Genomic DNA, 18,755 nt, shown 5'->3' with positions numbered 1-18,755 from the left:
TTCTGTTTATTCTCCTCATCCTCATTATAACCAAGCAGTAACAATCTGGTTTATTCTCCTCATTATAACCCAACAGTAACACTCTTCTGTTTATCCTCCTCATCCTCATTATAACCCAACAGTAACAATCTTGTTTATTCTCCTCATCCTCACAGTAACACAGAAAGGGTGAATACACTGTGGATGTCTTTGTTCTGCATTCCAGACTAGTGCACTTTTAAAAGGTTACGCTTGGATTGATCCTATCTATCTCTCTCTCCGTTTGTCTGTTGGTACGAAGGGAAGTAGAGGAGGAGAGAGTGTGTGTGTGTGAACACAAGTCTACGTCCTCCTACGCAGCCTGAAGGACATGCTGGATCCATGCCAGGGTGTATCTACAGTACCTTCAGAATGTATTCATACCGCTTGACTTTTTTCCTACATTTTGTTGTGTTACAGCCTGAATTTAAAATGGATTAAATAGAGAATATTTGTCACTGGCCTACACATAATACCCCATTGTGACATCACAATACCCTATCGTGACATCACAATACACCATCATGTCAAAGTGGAATTATGTTTTTAGAGATTTTATCAAATGAATTAAGAATGAAAAGCTGAAAAAATATATAAAAATAGTATTCAGCACCTTTGTTATGTCGAGCCTAAATATGTTCCAGAGTCAAAATGTGCTTAACAAGTCACATAATAAGTTTCATGGACTCACTGTGTGAAATAATTGTGTTTAACATGATTGTTGAATTACTAATCATCTCTGTACCCCACACATACTGTAAGGTCCCTCATCTCTGTACCCCACACATACTGTAAGGTCCCTCATCTCTGTACCCCAACACATACTGTAAGGTCCCTCATCTCTGTACTCCACACATACAATTATCTGTAAGGTCCCTCATCTCTGTACCCCAACACATACTGTAAGGTCCCTCATCTCTGTACTCCAACACATACTGTAAGGTCCCTCATCTCTGTACCCCAACACATACTGTAAGGTCCCTCATCTCTGTACTCCACACATACAATTATCTGTAAGGTCCCTCATCTCTGTACTCCAACACATACTGTAAGGTCCCTCATCTCTGTACTCCAACACATACTGTAAGGTCCCTCATCTCTGTACCCCACACATACTGTAAGGTCCCTCATCTCTGTACCCCACACATACAATTATCTGTAAGGTCCCTCATCTCTGTACTCCACACATACTGTAAGGTCCCTCATCTCTGTACCCCACACATACAATTATCTGTAAGGTCCCTCATCTCTGTACCCCACACATACAATTATCTGTAAGGTCCCTCATCTCTGTACCCCACACATACTGTAAGGTCCCTCATCTCTGTACTCCAACACATACTGTAAGGTCCCTCATCTCTGTACCCCACACATACTGTAAGGTCCCTCATCTCTGTACCCCACACATACAATTATCTGTAAGGTCCCTCATCTCTGTACTCCACACATACAATTATCTGTAAGGTCCCTCATCTCTGTACCCCACACATACTGTAAGGTCCCTCATCTCTGTACCCCACACATACAATTATCTGTAAGGTCCCTCATCTCTGTACCCCACACATACTGTAAGGTCCCTCATCTCTGTACCCCACACATACAATTATCTGTAAGGTCCCTCATCTCTGTACCCCACACATACTGTAAGGTCCCTCATCTCTGTACCCCACACATACAATTATCTGTAAGGTCCCTCATCTCTGTACCCCACACATACAATTATCTGTAAGGTCCCTCATCTCTGTACCCCACACATACAATTATCTGTAAGGTCCCTCATCTCTGTACCCCACACATACTGTAAGGTCCCTCATCTCTGTACCCCAACACATACTGTAAGGTCCCTCATCTCTGTATCCCACACATACAATTATCTGTAAGGTCCCTCATTCGAGAAGTGAATTTCAAACACAGATTCAACCACAGAGACCAGGGAGGGTTTCCAATGCTTCGCAAATGGCACCTATTGGCAGATGGGTAAAAAATGAAATAATTAAATAACAGACATTGAATATCCCTCTGAGCATGGTAAAGTTATTCATTACATATTGGATGGTGTATCAATACACTCAGTCACTACAGAGATACAGGAGTCCGGAGTGGAAGGAAACCGCTCAGGGATTTCACCATGAGGTCAATGGTGACTTTAAAGTTGAATGGCTGTGAAAGGAGAAATCTGAGGATGGATCAACAACATTGTAGTTACTCCACAATACAAACCTAATTGACAGAGTGAAAAAAAGGAAGCTTGAACAGAATATAAAATATTCTAAAACATACATCCTGTTTGCAACCAGGCACTAAAGTAATACCGCAAAAAAATGTGGCAAATCCAATACAACACATCTTTGAGGACCACTCTCCATATTGTCAAGCATAATGGTAGCTGCATCCTGTTAGGGGTATCATGTTATGCTTGTAATCGTTAAGGACTGGGGAATTTTTCTGGATAAAAAATAAACAGAATGGAGTTAAGCACAGGAAAAATCCTGGTTCAGTTTGCTTTCCACCAGACACTGGGAGATGAATTCACCTTTCAGCAGGATAATATCCTAAAACACAAGGCCAAATCTACACTGGAGTTGCTTACCAAGAAGACAGTGAATGTTCCTGAGTGGCCGAGTTACAGTTTTGACTGAAATATGACCTGAAAATGGTTGTCTAGCAACGATCAACAACCTATTTGACAGAGCTTGAAGAATTTTGTAAAGAATAAATGGCCAAATATTACAGAATCCAGGTGTGGAAAGCTCTTAGAGACTCACCCAGAACGACTCAGCTGTAATCACTGCCAAAGGTGATTCTATAAAGTATTGACTTAGGGGTGTGAATACTTATGTAAATTAGATATTTCTGTATTTCAATTTCAATACATTTGTAAACATTTCTAAAAACATGTTTTGACTTTGTCATTATACGGGACTGTGTGTAGACGGGAGAGAAAACAAATCTATTTAATCCATTTTGAATACTTTCTGAAGGCACTGTAATTACCTTGATGGAAAAACAAACACCTCTGCTCGAATCGGCCAAACATGACACACACAGACACCCACACACAGACACACCCACCCACACACAGACACATCCACACAGACACACCCACACAGACACAGACACATCCACACAGACACACCCACCCACACACAGACACATCCACACAGACACACCCACCCACACACAGACACATCCACACAGACACACCCACCCACACACAGACACACCCACCCACACACAGACACATCCACACAGACACACCCACCCACACACAGACACATCCACACAGACACACCCACCCACACACAGACACATCCACACAGACACACCCACCCACACACAGACACATCCACACAGACACACCCACCCACACACAGACACACCCACCCACACACAGACACCCACACACAGACACACCCACCCACACACAGACACATCCACACAGACACACCCACCCACACACATACACATCCACACAGACACACCCACCCACACACATACACAGACACACCCACCCACACACAGACACATCCACACAGACACACCCACCCACACACAGACACACCCACCCACACACAGACACACCCACCCACACACAGACACATCCACACAGACACACCCACCCACACACAGACACCCACACAGACACATCCACACAGACACAGACACACCCACCCACACACAGACACACCCACCCACACACAGACACATCCACACAGACACACCCACCCACACACAGACACCCACACAGACACATCCACACAGACACAGACACACCCACCCACACACAGACACACCCACCCACACACAGACACATCCACACAGACACACCCACCCACACACAGACACATCCACACAGACACACCCACCCACACACAGACACATCCACACAGACACAGACACACCCACCCACACACAGACACACCCACCCACACACAGACACATCCACACAGACACACCCACCCACACACAGACACATCCACACAGACACACCCACCCACACACATACACATCCACACAGACACACCCACCCACACACATACACATCCACACAGACACACCCACCCACACACATACACATCCACACAGACACACCCACCCACACACATACACATCCACACAGACACACCCACCCACACACAGACACATCCACACAGACACAGACACACCCACCCACACACAGACACACCCACCCACACACAGACACATCCACACAGACACACCCACCCACACACAGACACATCCACACAGACACACCCACCCACACACATACACATCCACACAGACACACCCACCCACACACATACACATCCACACAGACACACCCACCCACACACATACACATCCACACAGACACACCCACCCACACACATACACATCCACACAGACACACCCACCCACACACATACACATCCACACAGACACACCCACCCACACACATACACATCCACACAGACACACCCACCCACACACATACACATCCACACAGACACACCCACCCACACACATACACATCCACACAGACACACCCACCCACACACATACACATCCACACAGACACACCCACCCACACACATACACATCCACACAGACACACCCACCCACACACATACACATCCACACAGACACACCCACCCACACACATACACATCCACACAGACACACCCACCCACACACATACACATCCACACAGACACACCCACCCACACACATACACATCCACACAGACACACCCACCCACACACATACACATCCACACAGACACACCCACCCACACACATACACATCCACACAGACACACCCACCCACACACAGACACATCCACACAGACACAGACACACCCACCCACACACAGACACACCCACCCACACACAGACACATCCACACAGACACACCCACCCACACACACACACATCCACACAGACACACCCACCCACACACATACACATCCACACAGACACACCCACCCACACACATACACATCCACACAAACACACCCACCCACACACATACACATCCACACAGACACACCCACCCACACACATACACATCCACACAGACACACCCACCCACACACAGACACATCCACACAGACACAGACACACCCACCCACACACAGACACACCCACCCACACACAGACACATCCACACAGACACACCCACCCACACACACATCCACACAGACACACCCACCCACACACATACACATCCACACAGACACACCCACCCACACACATACACATCCACACAGACACACCCACCCACACACATACACATCCACACAGACACACCCACCCACACACATACACATCCACACAGACACACCCACCCACACACATACACATCCACACAGACACACCCACCCACACACATCCACACAGACACACCCACCCACACACATACACATCCACACAGACACACCCACCCACACACATACACATCCACACAGACACACCCACCCACACACATACACATCCACACAGACACACCCACCCACACACATACACATCCACACAGACACACCCACCCACACACATCCACACAGACACACCCACCCACACACATACACATCCACACAGACACACCCACCCACACACATACACATCCACACAGACACACCCACCCACACACATACACATCCACACAGACACACCCACCCACACACATACACATCCACACAGACACACCCACCCACACACAGACACATCCACACAGACACAGACACACCCACCCACACACAGACACACCCACCCACACACAGACACATCCACACAGACACACCCACCCACACACAGACACATCCACACAGACACACCCACCCACACACATACACATCCACACAGACACACCCACCCACACACATACACATCCACACAGACACACCCACCCACACACATACACATCCACACAGACACACCCACCCACACACATACACATCCACACAGACACACCCACCCACACACATACACATCCACACAGACACACCCACCCACACACATACACATCCACACAGACACACCCACCCACACACATACACATCCACACAGACACACCCACCCACACACATACACATCCACACAGACACACCCACCCACACACATACACATCCACACAGACACACCCACCCACACACATACACATCCACACAGACACACCCACCCACACACATACACATCCACACAGACACACCCACCCACACACATACACATCCACACAGACACACCCACCCACACACATACACATCCACACAGACACACCCACCCACACACACACACATCCACACAGACACACCCACCCACACACATACACATCCACACAGACACATCCACACAGACACTAGCATTCAAAAGTTTGAGGTCATCATGGAATATCCTTGTTTTTGAAAGAAAAACACATTTTTTGTCCATTAAAATAACATAAAATTGATCAGGAATACAGTGTAGACATTGTTAATGTTGTAAATTACTATTGTAGCTGGAAACGGCAGATTTTTTATGGAATATATACACAGGTGAACAGGGGCCCATTGTCAGCAACCATCACTCCTGTGTTCCAATAACACGTTGTGTTAGCTAATCCAAGTTTATCATTCTAGTTGATAATTAGAAAACACTTTTGCAACTATGTTAGCGCAGCTGGAAACTGTGGTTCTGATTAAAGAAGTGATGAAACTGGCCTCCTTTAGACTAGTTGAGTATCTGGAGCATCAGCATTGTGGATTCGATTACAGGCTCAAAATGGCCAGAAACAAAGTACTTTCTTCTGAAACTCATCAGTCTATTCTCGTTCTGAAAAATGAAGGCTATTCCATGTGAGAAATTGCCAAAAAACTGAAGATCGTGAACAACGCTGTGTACTACTCCCTTCACAGAACAGAGCAAACTGGCTCTAACCAGAATATAAAGATGAGTGGGAGGCCCCGGGTGCACAACTGAGCAAGAGGACAAGTACATTAAGAGTGTCTAGTTTGAGAAACAGACGCCTCACAAGTCCTCAACTGGCAGCTTCATTAAATAGTACCCGCAAAACACCAGTCTCAACGTCAACAGTGAAGAGACGACTCCGGGATGCTGGCCTTCTAGGCAGAGTTCCTCTGTCCAGTCTCAACGTCAACAGTGAAGAGGCGACTCCGGGATGCTGGCTTTCTAGGCAGAGTTCCTCTGTCCAGTGTCTGTGTTCTTTTGCCCATTTTAATATTTTAATTTTATTGGCCAGTCTGAGATATGGCTTTTCCTTTGCAACTCTGCCTAGAAGGCCAGCATCCCAGAGTCGCCTCTGCACTGTTGACGTTGAGACTGGTGTTTTTTGTAGGTTCAGCCACGCTCAAGGTCCTAAACGATATCATAACCAACATCGATAAAAGACAGCACTGTGCGTGCAGCCGTCTTCATCGACATGGCCAAGGCTTTCGACTCTGTCAATCACCGCATTCTTATCAGCAGACTCAATAGCCTTGGTTTCTCAAATGACTGCCTCGCCTGGTTCACCAACTACTTCTCTGATAGAGCTCAGTGTGTCAAATCAGAGGGCCTGTTGTCTGAACCTCTGGCAGTCTTTATGGGGGTACCACAGGGTTCAATTCTCGGGCCGACTCTTCTCTCTGTATATATCAACGATGTCGCTCTTGCTGCTGGTTATTCTCTGATCCACCTCTACACAGACGACACCGTGTGTTAACTTCTTGGTGTTAGGGGGCAGTATTTTAATTTTTGGGAGAAAAAAAAATCCTGTTTTAAACGGGATATTTTGTCAGGAAAATATGCTAGAATATGCATATAATTGACAGCTTTGGATAGAAAACACTCTAACGTTTCCAAAACTGTAAAGATATTGTCTGAGAGTATAACAGAACTGATGTTGCAGGCGAAAGCCTGAGAAAAATCCAATTCGGAAGAGCCCCAGGTTTTGAAAGCGCTGCGTTCCAATGAGTCCCTATTCAGCTGTGAATGTACCATCAACGAGCTTACGCTTTCTACGTATTCCCCAAGGTGTCTACAGCATTGTGACGTAGTTTTACGCATTTCTGTTGAAGAAAAGCCATAGATGGCCACATTGCGTAAGTGGTCACATGGTGGCTCCGAGAGAGATTCTCGCGTAAAATACAGAGGTAGCCATTATTCCAATCGGTCCTAGTGAAAAACGAATTTAAATATCAGTGAAAACGGATATATTATTGAATAGATATGAGAAAAAAAACCTTGAGGATGGATTCTAAACAACGTTTGCCATGTTTCTGTCGATATTATGGAGCTAATTTGGAATATTTTTCGCCGTTGTGGTGATCGCAATTTCGGGCGATTTCTCAGCCAAACGTGAAGAACAAACGGAGCTATTTCGCCTACAAAAATAATATTTTGGGAAAAAATGAACTTTGGCTGTCTACCTGGGAGTCACGTGAGTAAACACATCTGAAGTTCATCAATGGTAAACGATTTAATTTGATTGCTTTTCTGATTTCCGTGACAAGGTTGCCTGCTGCTAGCAAGGCATAATGCTATGCTAGGCTATCGATAAACTTACACAAATGTCTAGCGTTGGCTGTAAAGCATATTTTGAAAATCTGAGATGACGGGGTGATCAACAAAAGGCTAAGCTGTGTTCCAATATATTTCACTTGTGATTTTCACGAATAGGAATATTTTCTAGGAAGATTTATGTCCGTTGCGTTATGCTAATTAGTGTCAGATGATGACAACGGTCCCGTTCACAGGACCAATCCAACAGGTATAGCTCACTGGTCATCCCCAAAGCCAACACCTCCTTTGGCCGCCTTTCCTTCCAGTTCTCTGCTGCCAGTGACTGGAACAAATCGCTCGCGCACACGATGTGTCCGGTCTGGTCAGCATGTTACATTTCCCTCACTAACTTTAAACATCAGCTATCTGAGCAGCTAACCGATCGCTGCAGCTGTACATAGTCCATCTGTAAATAGCCCACCCATTTTCACCTACCTCATCCCCATATTGTTTTTATTTACTTTTCTGCTCTTTTGCACACCAGTATTTCTACTTGCACATCATCATCTGTTCATCCATCACTCCAGTGTTAATCTGCTAAATTGTAATTACTTTGCTACTATGGCCTATTTATTGCCTACCTCCTCACGCCATTTGCACTCACTGTATATATACTTGCTTTATTTTCTACTGTGTTATTGACTGTACGCTTGTTTATTCCATGTGTAACTCTGTGTTGTTGTTTGTGTCGCACTGCTTTACTTTATCTTGGCCAGGTCGCAGTTGTAAATGAGAACTTGTTCTCAACTGGCCTCCTTGGTTAAATAAAGGTGAAATATATATATTTTTTTATATCTAGTCTGGTTTAAATGTATTATGTCGATCTAGTCTGGTTTAAATGTATTATGTCGATCTAGTCTGGTTTAAATGTATTATGTCGATCTAGTCTGGTTTAAATGTATAATGTCGATCTAGTCTGGTTTAAATGTATTATGTCGATCTAGTCTGGTTTAAATGTATTATGTCGATCTAGTCTGGTTTAAATGTATTATGTCGATCTAGTCTGGTTTAAATGTATTATGTCGATCTAGTCTGGTTTAAATGTATTATGTCGATCTAGTCTGGTTTAAATGTATTATGTCGATCTAGTCTGGTTTAAATGTATTATGTCGATCTAGTCTGGTTTAAATGTATTATGTCGATCTAGTCTGGTTTAAATGTATTATGTCGATCTAGTCTGGTTTAAATGTATTATGTCGATCTAGTCTGGTTTAAATGTATTATGTCGATCTAGTCTGGTTTAAATGTATTATGTCGATCTAGTCTGGTGTACATGTAATATGTGTAAATTACATGAGTTGAACATGTTGAAGTAATAGAGAGTCAGTGATACAAAGCTCTCTCTCTCCTTCCCTCTCTCTCTCCTTCCCTCTCGCTCTCTCCTTCCCTCTCTCTCTCTCCTTCCCTCTCTCTCTCTCCTTCCCTCTCGCTCTCTCCTTCCCTCTCGCTCTCTCCTTCCCTCTCGCTCTCTCCTTCCCTCTCGCTCTCTCCTTCCCTCTCGCTCTCTCCTTCCCTCTCGCTCTCTCCTTCCCTCTCGCTCTCTCCTTCCCTCTCTCTCTCTCCTTCCCTCTCTCTCTCTCCTTCCCTCTCGCTCTCCTTCCCTCTCGCTCTCTCCTTCCCTCTCGCTCTCTCCTTCTCTCTCGCTCTCTCCTTCTCTCTCTCTCTCTCCTTCCCTCTCTCTCTCTCCTTCCCTCTCTCTCTCTCCTTCCCTCTCTCTCTCTCCTTCCCTCTCTCTCTCTCCTTCCCTCTCGCTCTCTCCTTCCCTCTCGCTCTCTCCTTCCCTCTCGCTCTCTCCTTCCCTCTCTCTCTCTCCTTCCCTCTCTCTCTCTCCTTCCCTCTCGCTCTCTCCTTCCCTCTCGCTCTCTCCTTCTCTCTCTCTCTCCTTCCCTCTCTCTCTCCTTCCCTCTCTCTCTCTCCTTCCCTCTCGCTCTCTCCTTCCCTCTCGCTCTCTCCTTCCCTCTCTCTCTCTCCTTCCCTCTCTCTCTCTCCTTCCCTCTCTCTCTCTCCTTCCCTCTCGCTCTCTCCTTCCCTCTCGCTCTCTCCTTCCCTCTCGCTCTCTCCTTCTCTCTCTCTCTCTCCAAGTAATACAGATGGCAGCACATTTCTTCCATGTACCTGAGAAAGTCTCATCGGCTGGTGACCTGGACTTAACCCTGACCTATATCCTCAGCACACGCATGTTATTGTCAGTCTCTTCACACACTCACAACAACAATAACAGAAAATGGCCTCACTCTGAACCACAAGGCTCTGTACCAGCTCAACTATGATACAGAGAAGAAAGAAGAGAGGAAAGGAGGGGAGGGAAGAGGAGCAAGGAGGGAAGAGGAGAAAGGAGGGGAGAGGAGAAAGGAGGGGAGAGGAGAAAGGAGGGGAGAGGAGAAAGAAGGGGAGAGGAGAAAGCAGGGGAGAGGAGAAAGCAGGGGAGAGGAGAAAGGAGGGGAGAGGAGAAAGGAGGGAAGAGGAGAAAGGAGGGGTGAGGAGAAAGGGGGAGAGGAGAAAGGAGAGGAGAGCAGAAAGGAGAGGAGAAAGGAGGGGAGAGGACAAAGGAGGGGAGAGGAGAAAGGAGGGGAGATGAGAAAGGAGAGGAGAGGAGAAAGGAGGGGAGAGGAGAGGAGAAAGGAGAGGAGAGGAGAAAGGAGAGGACAAAGGAGGGGAGAGGACAAAGGAGAGGACAAAGGAGGGGAGAGGAGAAAGGAGAGGACAAAGGAGGGGAGAGGACAAACGAGGGGAGAGGAGAAAGGAAGGGAGAGGAGAAAGGAGGGGAAGGGAGAGAACTAATTCCCGCACTTGACTTTTTCCCCCCTACCAGCTCTGACATTGCTGATAGCTACTTTATTGAGGAAAAATTTACTTACTATAACATGTGGTTGTCCCATCTAGCTATCTCAAGATGAATGCACTCACTGTAAGTCTCTCTGGATAAGAGTATCTGCTAAATGACTAACATGTCAATGTAAAATGAGAGGATAGAACTAAAAACCTTCAACAGACAGTGTGAAAATAAAATCCCTGGCATGTTTTTATAGACTTGAGGTGGAAAACGGTATGGCTGCAGCTGTTCAGACAGAGAGAGAGACTTCCTGTGGGGATGAGGTCACGGTGAGTTATTCAGAAAAAAAAACAAGAAAAAAAAACATGACATTGCTGTTAAGGTGAGGACATAAATGACCAATGAAGAGACGTAGCGATGAACGGAGGGCAATGTGAACGGCTGGACCTTACCTCGCACGTAGAGATTGGCTGGGGCTGCGTAGCGCGTTCCAGCGTTGTTCATGGCAACACACTCGTACTTCCCCTGGTCCGACTCCTCACTGTTCTCAATCTGTAGGGCTCCTGCAGGGGGTTAAACACACAGTTACCATATGGGACATGGCGAGAGAAGGGTCTCTATAATACTCAAGAGTAACGTAATGAGTTGGGAGTGTTTTCTAAGTATTATGCTAGTGTGGGCATTGAACAATCATTTTGCCTTCATTTTATAAAATTGTTTGATAACCTTAGAATGTGCTGTTTTTTTCTCTCATTATAGACCATTTCAGGATTACACACCATCTAGTAAATCTAACAGGGTTTAATCAGGACTAAACCATCTAGTAAATCTAACAGGGTTTAATCAGGACTAAACCATCTAGTAAATCTAACAGGGTTTATTCAGGACTAAACCATCTAGTAAATCTAACAGGGTTTAATCAGGACTAAACCATCTAGTAAATCTAACAGGGTTTAATCAGGACTAAGCCATCTAGTAAATCTAACAGGGTTTATTCAGGACTAAACCATCTACTAAATCTAACAGGGTTTAATCAGGACTAAACCATCTAGTAAATCTAACAGGGTTTAATCAGGACTAAACCATCTAATAAATCTAACAGGGTTTAATCAGGACTAAACCATCTAGTAAATCTAACAGGGTTTATTCAGGACTAAACCATCTAGTAAATCTAACAGGGTTTAATCAGGACTAAACCATCTAGTAAATCTAACAGGGTTTATTCAGGACTAAACCATCTAGTAAATCTAACAGGGTTTAATCAGGACTAAACCATCTAGTAAATCTAACAGGGTTTAATCAGGACTAAGCCATCTAGTAAATCTAACAGGGTTTATTCAGGACTAAACCATCTACTAAATCTAACAGGGTTTAATCAGGACTAAACCATCTAGTAAATCTAACAGGGTTTAATCAGGACTAAACCATCTAATAAATCTAACAGGGTTTAATCAGGACTAAACCATCTAGTAAATCTAACAGGGTTTAATCAGGACTAAACCATCTAGTAAATCTAACAGGATTTATTCAGGACTAAACCATCTAGTAAATCTAACAGGGTTTAATCAGGACTAAACCATCTAGTAAATCTGACAGGGTTTATTCAGGACTAAACCATCTAGTAAATCTAACAGGGTTTATTCAGGACTAAAACATCTAGTAAATCTAACAGGGTTTATTCAGGACTACACCATCTAGTAAATCTAACAGGGTTTATTCAGGACTAACCATCCAGTAAATCTAACAGGGTTTATTCAGGACTAAACCATCTAGTAAATCTAACAGGGTTTATTCAGGACTAAACCATCTAGTAAATCTAACAGGGTTTATTCAGGACTAAACCATCTAGTAAATCTAACAGGGTTTAATCAGGACTAAACCATCTAGTAAATCTAACAGGGTTTATTCAGGACTAAACCATCTAGTAAATCTAACAGGGTTTAATCAGGACTAAACCATCTAGTAAATCTAACAGGGTTTATTCAGGACTAAACCATCTAGTAAATCTAACAGGGTTTATTCAGGACTACACCATCTAGTAAATCTAACAGGGTTTATTCAGGACTAAACCATCTAGTAAATCTAACAGGGTTTAATCAGGACTAAACCATCTAGTAAATCTAACAGGGCTTATTCAGGACTAAACCATCTAGTAAATCTAACAGGGTTTATTCAGGACTAAACCATCTAGTAAATCTAACAGGGTTTAATCAGGACTAAACCAACTAGTAAATCTAACAGGGTTTATTCAGGACTACACCATCTAGTAAATCTAACAGGGTTTATTCAGGACTAAACCATCTAGTAAATCTAACCGGGTTTATTCAGGACTAAACCATCTAGTAAATCTAACCGGGTTTGTTCAGGACTAAACCATCTAGTAAATCTAACAGGGTTTAATCAGGACTAAACCATCTAGTAAATCTAACAGGGTTTATTCAGGACTACACCATCTAGTAAATCTAACAGGGTTTATTCAGGACTAAACCATCTAGTAAATCTAACAGGGTTTAATCAGGACTAAGCCATCTAGTAAATCTAACAGGGTTTATTCAGGACTAAACCATCTACTAAATCTAACAGGGTTTAATCAGGACTAAACCATCTAGTACATCTAACAGGGTTTAATCAGGACTAAACCATCTAATAAATCTAACAGGGTTTAATCAGGACTAAACCATCTAGTAAATCTAACAGGGTTTAATCAGGACTAAACCATCTAGTAAATCTAACAGGATTTATTCAGGACTAAACCATCTAGTAAATCTAACAGGGTTTATTCAGGACTAAACCATCTAGTAAATCTAACAGGGTTTATTCAGGACTAAACCATCTAGTAAATCTAACAGGGTTTATTCAGGACTAAACCATCTAGTAAATCTAACAGGGTTTATTCAGGACTAAACCATCTAGTAAATCTAACAGGGTTTCTGATAGGGGTTGACCAGAAGAAAGAAAAGATTCAGATTACCTTCCTTCTTAAACTGTTTGACAACCTTAGATCAACGACCCCTGACCATCTCGTTTTTCATCACATGACCAAAACAGACGTATGAACCATCTAGTACGACTAAGTGTATTTTCTCTTCTGTAGACTTCCTGAGGTTTTTCATCACTTCATAAGAAGTAACATTATAATTATCTCTACAGAGCCTCGACAGAGAGCATCACAGTCAAACACCTCTCTCTCTCTCTCTCTCTCTCTCTCTCTCTCTCTCTCTCTCTCTCTCTCTCTCTCTCTCTCCTCTTTCTCTCTCTCTCTCTCTCTCTCTCTCTCTCTCTCTGTCTCTCTCTCTCTCCTCTTTCTCTCTCTCTCTCTCTGTCTCTCTCTCTCTCTCTCTCTCTCTCTCTCTCCTCTTTCTCTCTCTCTCTCTCTCTCTCTCTCTCTGTCTCTCTCTCTCTCTCTCTCTCCGGTATGCATGATAAAGTGTTACGAATAGGGCGCTAGTTGTTATATAACAATTTGCCTACGACGACACATCAGCATTTAGCTGATTTTGCTGGTTTAAGAGCGTTGTGAGCTGTGTCCCACAAATCAACATATTTAACTCTCTCTGTCTGGCCCTGTCAGGAAAAACAGCTGGCGAGACACTCTTGTCGAGTCCATGTCTCAGAGGTCAATGAATCACCTCAAGACGTCATATTCACGTCTAGTTATGCCTTTTCTGCCTAAGAAAACTAGTGACATGAAAAGAAAAAAAACACAGAAAGTTCATAAAGGACTCGGCTTTATATCCAGATAACGGTCGCTAAGGCGACAGTCGCCAGGCTAGCAACGCTACGCTAGGCTAAGCTACTCTACAACGACTACAAGACCATCGGGATGTAGTTAAGACTAGTTTATACAGAGTGGACTATGGTGCCACTTTAATGCTTTCTTCCACACGCTCTCTGAGTCCAGTAAAGTCTACATTTCCCATCTCTCTCTTTTTTTAAAATATGTTTATTCTGAGAGAAGCCATATATCTGAGTCTAACCTTTCAGACAAGAGATAATAATGTGCTGCTAAAAACAACCAGTGGAGGGAGAGCGATGCCCTCCTCACCAGGTGAGATGGGACCATCCAACGGTTGATTCCCGTTGATGAATAACTACTGAGCTCCAATCAAACCCAGGTCCCATCTGAGCTCCAATCAAACCCAGGTCCCATCTGAGCTCCAATCAAACCCAGGTCCCATCTGAGCTCCAATCAAACCCAGGTTCAATCTGAGCTCCAATCAAACCCAGGTCCCATCTGAGCTCCAATCAAACCCAGGTTCCATCTGAGCTCCAATCAAACCCAGGTTCCATCTGAGCTCCAATCAAACCCAGGTCCCATCTCAGCTCCAATCAAACCCAGGTTCCATCTGAGCTCCAATCAAACCCAGGTTCCATCTGAGCTCCAATCAAACCCAGGTCCCATCTGAGCTCCAATCAAACCTAGGTTCCATCTGAGCTCCAATCAAACCCAGGTTCAATCTGAGCTCCAATCAAACCCAGGTTAAATCTGAGCTCCAATCAAACCCAGGTTCCATCTGAGCTCCAATCAAACCCAGGTTCAATCTGAGCTCCAATCAAACCCAGGTTCCATCTGAGCTCCAATCAAACCCAGGTTCCATCTGAGCTCCAATCAAACCCAGGTTCAATCTGAGTAGTTACAGTGGATACCACAAAATTGGGGAGAAAACGGAAGAAATATATACTGACTTCCTGGCTATCCAGTAAGTCCTAAAATGGCACCCTATTCCATTTATAGCGCATTGTGTACCGTACAGTAGTCCCCTATTCAAAAGTAATCCACATTGTAGGGAATAGGGTCAACTTTGGGACGTAGTCTCCATCTCAGAAAGTTAAAGTGCTTCTGCCACATGGCTCTAACTACTGTAGCATGTAGATACACCGGTAGCAGCCCAGGTAGCAGCCCAGGTAGCAGCCCAGTAACTAGCTGTGTTGTACTGATTTTACTTATTCAGCTGAGATGGTGATGACAGTAACTAGCTGTGTTGTACTGACTTTACTTATTCAGCTGAGATGATGATGACAGTAACTAGCTGTGTTGTACTGACTATACTTATTCAGCTGAGATGATGATGACAGTAACTAGCTGTGTTGTACTGACTATACTTATTCAGCTGAGATGATGATGACAGTAACTAGCTGTGTTGTACTGACTATACTTATTCAGCTGAGATGGTGATGACAGTAACTAGCTGTGTTGTACTGACTATACTTATTCAGCTGAGATGATGATGATGATGATGACAGTAACTAGCTGTGTTGTACTGACTTTACTTATTCAGCTGAGATGATGATGATATGATGATGACGTAACTAGCTGTGTTGTACTGACTATACTTATTCAGCTGAGATGGTGATGATGACAGTAACTAGCTGTGTTGTACTGACTATACTTATTCAGCTGAGATGGTGATGATGACAGTAACTAGCTGTGTTGTACTGACTATACTTATTCAGCTGAGATGGTGATGATGACAGTAACTAGCTGTGTTGTACTGACTATACTTATTCAGCTGAGATGGTGATGATGACAGTAACTAGCTGTGTTGTACTGACTATACTTATTCAGCTGAGATGGTGATGATGACAGTAACTAGCTGTGTTGTACTGCCTATACTATTCTTCCGAGGACAGGAAGATCTCTGTTGGGCAACACGACCAGCATCTACGACCAACCTACCGAAGCGCGGCTCAAGAGTAAATATTTATTGCATTTTCCGTTTCCAAATGGGGGGTCATTTAGAATGCATAAGATACTGTATTTACGATAGCACAGCTTCTCCCTTTGTTCCTCAGTCTTCCCGCTCTTTCAATCAAACCCAACCCCCTCCCTTTGTGTAGCTAGCCGTCATGTCTGCTCCGTCCACCAGGGACGTTTTCTGTATGACATCATTTGCATTCTGTGTATATGTAATTATGTGTGATTAGTTAGGTATTTAGTAAAAAAAAAATTAAACCCAATTTTGTATTGCTGATTCAACTTGTTAGCCAAGGTTTGTGAAGATAACCATGAATTTACAACTTTCAGATGAAACTGAATTAAGGTGACGATTAATATTGACTGCTATTGATGGAAAATATTACTAGGTCTTTAAGAGTTTATTCGGAAGATAACAGCTCTATAAACACTCTTTCGTGGTGCCCCGACTTTCTAGTTAATTACATTTACATGATTAGCTCAATCAGGTAATATTAATTACAGAGAAAGGATTTTATAGAATAGCATGTCATATCACTTAATCCGGCATAGCCAAAGGACACGACAACAGCTAGTCACTGTCATCATCATCTCAGAGGAACAGGAAGTAGAAGTGGAAGAGAAAAACAAAGGCAGATAGAGTTCTGTTCAGTTCTGCTGAATTACAGTATTTCACCACCTTAGGAGAAGGCTGATTTTTTTTGGGCTGATTACCAAACACAGCAATAGAATAGCAGTGGCAGCAGACAGACTTACCTGAATGTCATGTTAGAATAATAAATATGTCTCCACATATTTATATCCATACTCTGATGACACGTAACAACATACTGTAGTTTCAGAGCTTTAGTACTAGCAAGACATGTAATAATAAATACCCTGTTTAAACCCAAGGTAATAATCTATAGAATAATACTGTAAGAATTGATGTAACACCAGACAGCATACAGGTTGCAGACGGTGACAAACAATGAGCTTTACAATGTCAGGACACATTGTGGATAGCAGACATGTATTATATGGGACGAATGTACCAAACAGGTTCAGTATCAAGCAAGTGTGTGTGTGTGTGTGTGTGTGTGTGTGTGTGTGTGTGTGTGTGTGTGTGTGTGTGTGTGCGTGTTGGTGACACCAACTAATAGAGGTTATGACAACGTCAGTGATCCTTCAAATCTGTCACACGCCTTCCTCATCTCCTCCTGATTCAGCTCAGTCATGTACCTGCATACTGATGTATCTATTGTCAATCTGCATCTCCTCCTGATTCAGCTCAGTCATGTACCTGCATACTGATGTATCTATTGTCAATCTGCATCTCCTCCTGATTCAGCTCAGTCATGTACCTGCATACTGATGTATCTATTGTCAATCTGCATCTCCTCCTGATTCAGCTCAGTCATGTACCTGCATACTGATGTATCTATTGTCAATCTGCATCTCCTCCTGATTCAGCTCAGTCATGTACCTGCATACTGATGTATCTATTGTCAATCTGCATCTCAGAGACCAACCCACATGGCATCATCTTCTCCAGAGACCAACCCCCATGGCATCATCTTCAGAGACTAACCCCCATGGCATCATCTTAAGAGACCAACCCCCATGGCATCATCTTAAGAGACCAACCCCCATGGTATCATCTTCAGACCAACCCCCATGGCATCATCATCTCCAGAGACTAACTCCCATGGCACCATCTTCAGAGACCAACCCCCATGGCATCATCTTCAGAGACCAACCCCCATGGCATCTTCTC

At 44.0% G+C, this 18,755-nt stretch overlaps 1 protein-coding gene across 1 annotated transcript in view; it reads right to left on the bottom strand.

Moving 5' to 3' along the window:
• Positions 1 to 18,755, bottom strand: part of LOC110492646 (receptor-type tyrosine-protein phosphatase F) — a 349,905-nt gene that overhangs the window by 172,993 nt on the left and 158,157 nt on the right. Inside the window, 1 exon segment of the mRNA XM_090182892.1 lies at positions 11,757 to 11,867. Coding sequence (XP_090039018.1) covers positions 11,757 to 11,867 — 111 coding nt within the window.

Source organism: Oncorhynchus mykiss, chromosome 8 (genome assembly GCF_057628025.1).
Source record: "Oncorhynchus mykiss isolate SJ-2025 chromosome 8, ASM5762802v1, whole genome shotgun sequence".
Classification (NCBI taxonomy): domain Eukaryota; kingdom Metazoa; phylum Chordata; class Actinopteri; order Salmoniformes; family Salmonidae; genus Oncorhynchus; species Oncorhynchus mykiss.
The sequence above is the reverse complement of the archived record's forward strand: the minus strand, read 5'-3'. Positions and strand labels throughout refer to the sequence as shown.